General features: G+C 39.0%; 1 protein-coding gene across 1 annotated transcript; it reads right to left on the bottom strand.

Annotated features, from left to right (window-relative positions):
• Positions 1–1,542, bottom strand: LOC137726466 (acetylserotonin O-methyltransferase). Its single transcript, XM_068465401.2, has 2 exons — positions 694–1,542; positions 1–514 (listed from the first exon to the last, which is right to left on the bottom strand). The coding sequence occupies exons 1-2, from the start codon at positions 1,459–1,461 to the stop codon at positions 215–217; spliced, it is 1,068 nt and encodes a 355-aa protein (XP_068321502.1). The 5' UTR covers positions 1,462–1,542; the 3' UTR covers positions 1–214.
• Positions 1,543–2,314: the final 772 nt, after the last annotated feature.

The following is a 2,314-nucleotide window of genomic DNA, read 5'->3' as shown; positions in this document are numbered from 1 at the left end:
TTCACTTTAAAAATTTTTCCTTTATTCATCAGCATCATTGCCCGAAATCATGGAAGGTGTGCATAGCATAAATTTTATTGCCAACCATCCCAAAACTAGGAAGCGGACTACTCAAAGCAGGAGGACAGGGATAGAGTCACTTGTACATGGAAAATAGAAAGGAACACTTATTTATGAATACAAATCCACATCCTTAACATTTTATTCTCCAAATTTAAGGAAATACTTGAATAACGGATTGGACAGTGCGAGTAGGTGTTATAGTGTGCCGACTAAAACCAGCCTCCCGGATAACATACTCCCATTCCTTGGCAGTCCTTTCTTTGCCTTTGGTACCGTTCATCATCGCAATGTCTAGCATCAATTTCACTCGTGTTAGCTTGTTGTAATCTTTCTCATTGTCTTCAACTACAGCATCTATGATTATCACCTTCCCTTTGTCATTAGGAATAGCTTCACGGCAGTTCTTAAGGATACGGATGCACTCCTCGTCAGTCCAGTCATGAAGAATCCACTACTCATCACACAAAAAAAAAACCTTGTCAGATCTAGCCTGGCTCTAAATTACAACGTGCCTTGTTGTGCAAAAACAAAAACTAGAAAAAAAAGACAATAAAGTAAAGGAGTAGTGCTGGAGGAACCACAATTTTTTTAAGCACATTAGTTTTTTTTATTTCATATATATATACTTACCATCATAACTACAGCATCAGCCTTTGGAATACATTTGAAAAAGTCACCTCCAACTTTCTCAATGCGATCGCACTCTGGAATAGTAGACACAACATGAGGAAGATCAAAGATAATGCCTTTAGTAATCCAAGGACAGGCCTTAACCAACAAGCGCGTCGTGGTCCCATTACCCCCACCGGCATCTACTATTGTCTCAATCCCTTTGAACGCCTCTGGACAACTTTCAAGCGCTGCAGGCACAGCTAACCTTGCATCACAGGCCATTGAATCATTGAAAGCCTTGCCGTGATCAGGGTTTTCCGCACCGTAGTTCCATAGGTCACTGCCATGTACTTCATCAAACACTGCATCGCTAGTGTTTCTTTGAACTTGGGTACTCAGGCGTAGATATGGTGCCATCATTACCGGATTACTCCCCATCAAGAGCAAATCCACCATGCTATTTTCTGCCGATTTTAGCAGCCGGCGAGACAAAGGTGTTTGTGCATAACCATTGGAGCCTGATTGGGTGGGTTTTTCTTTGAATATTTTGCGGTGGACTAGTACCCTCATGATTCGGTAAAGGTGAGAAGGATCACAACTTAGAGCAGTTGAGAGCTCTAAGAGTGTCATGGGGCTTCCATGGTTTTCAATTGCTTCAGCTATTCCGAGGTCAATGGCACACCTTACCACCGCGATTTCAGTAAACCCGAACACATATTTCCACATCTCCGCCGTGGCCCCTTCCTCTTCCTCTTCCCATGTCAACTCTCTTTGTTTCTCTTCCATTTTTTTGTGTGTGTTTATTAGGCTCTAAGTTAGCACTATATATACACACAATATACACACAACTTGCTATAAGTTTCCATGCTCAACAAAATACATACGTTCAACACTTACGAAAAATCAATCACTTCCATTGTGATTTCAAATATTCAACTACCCAATTTCAATGTGTATTAAAGAAGACTTTGTCTATTACTGATTAATATCCTATTGATTTTTTTTTTTTTTTTGAGTACATCGATATTTTTACATTAAGAGAATGAAGAGTTAAGCTAAGCTACACAATGGACAACCTAATTTAGTAACGAATTAGCTGTCTACAAGATTCGAACCTATAACCTCTCACTTTCAAGTGAAGATGAATACTACCATAGTACTGAGTGGCAATATCCTGTTGATTTTAGGCGAAGACTTCTCTGAGGATGCTATTCAAATATGGAGTTTAATTGTAGGCGAAGACTTCTCCGAAGTAGTAACGTCAGGACGACGGAGTCGAATTGTCAGAGAACGTTTGTGGTCCAGGATCAGCTCGAAACTAAAAAAAAACAATATATATATGTATGTATGTATGTATGTATGTATGTATGTATGTGTTGAGACAGATGTTTTGGGAGTTTTTACTCCTCAAGCTTTTAGTCTCATAGTTGGATAAGTGGTTTTGTAAAATTTATTTTAAAACCTTTCCCTTTATTTATTAGCATCATTGCCTACAATTAAACTCCATATTTGAATAGCACTATATTGCCCAAAAACATGCCCATTTAGATTAGAAAGGCTCATAACAGCCACAACAAGTTTCACAAATTTTCATTGCCAACCCATCCAAAGACTGCAAAGCAGACTACACAAAGCAAGA

Source organism: Pyrus communis, chromosome 5, assembly GCF_041283825.1.
Source record: "Pyrus communis isolate YQ-2024b chromosome 5, ASM4128382v1, whole genome shotgun sequence".
Taxonomy (NCBI): Eukaryota; Viridiplantae; Streptophyta; class Magnoliopsida; order Rosales; family Rosaceae; genus Pyrus; species Pyrus communis.
Note: the sequence above shows the minus strand (reverse complement) of the source record. Positions and strands in the feature narration are given on the sequence as shown.

What these genes read in the sequence shown, in the direction of transcription:
- LOC137726466 (XM_068465401.2), bottom strand. Translation starts at nt 1,461, where the DNA reads ATGGAAGAGAAACAAAGAGAGTTGACATGGGAAGAGGAAGAGGAAGGG. An exon ending in CTGATGCTGTAGTTATGATG is followed by an intron (nt 515 to 693) that starts GTAAGTATATAT and finishes TGTGATGAGTAG; the next exon opens with TGGATTCTTCATGACTGGAC.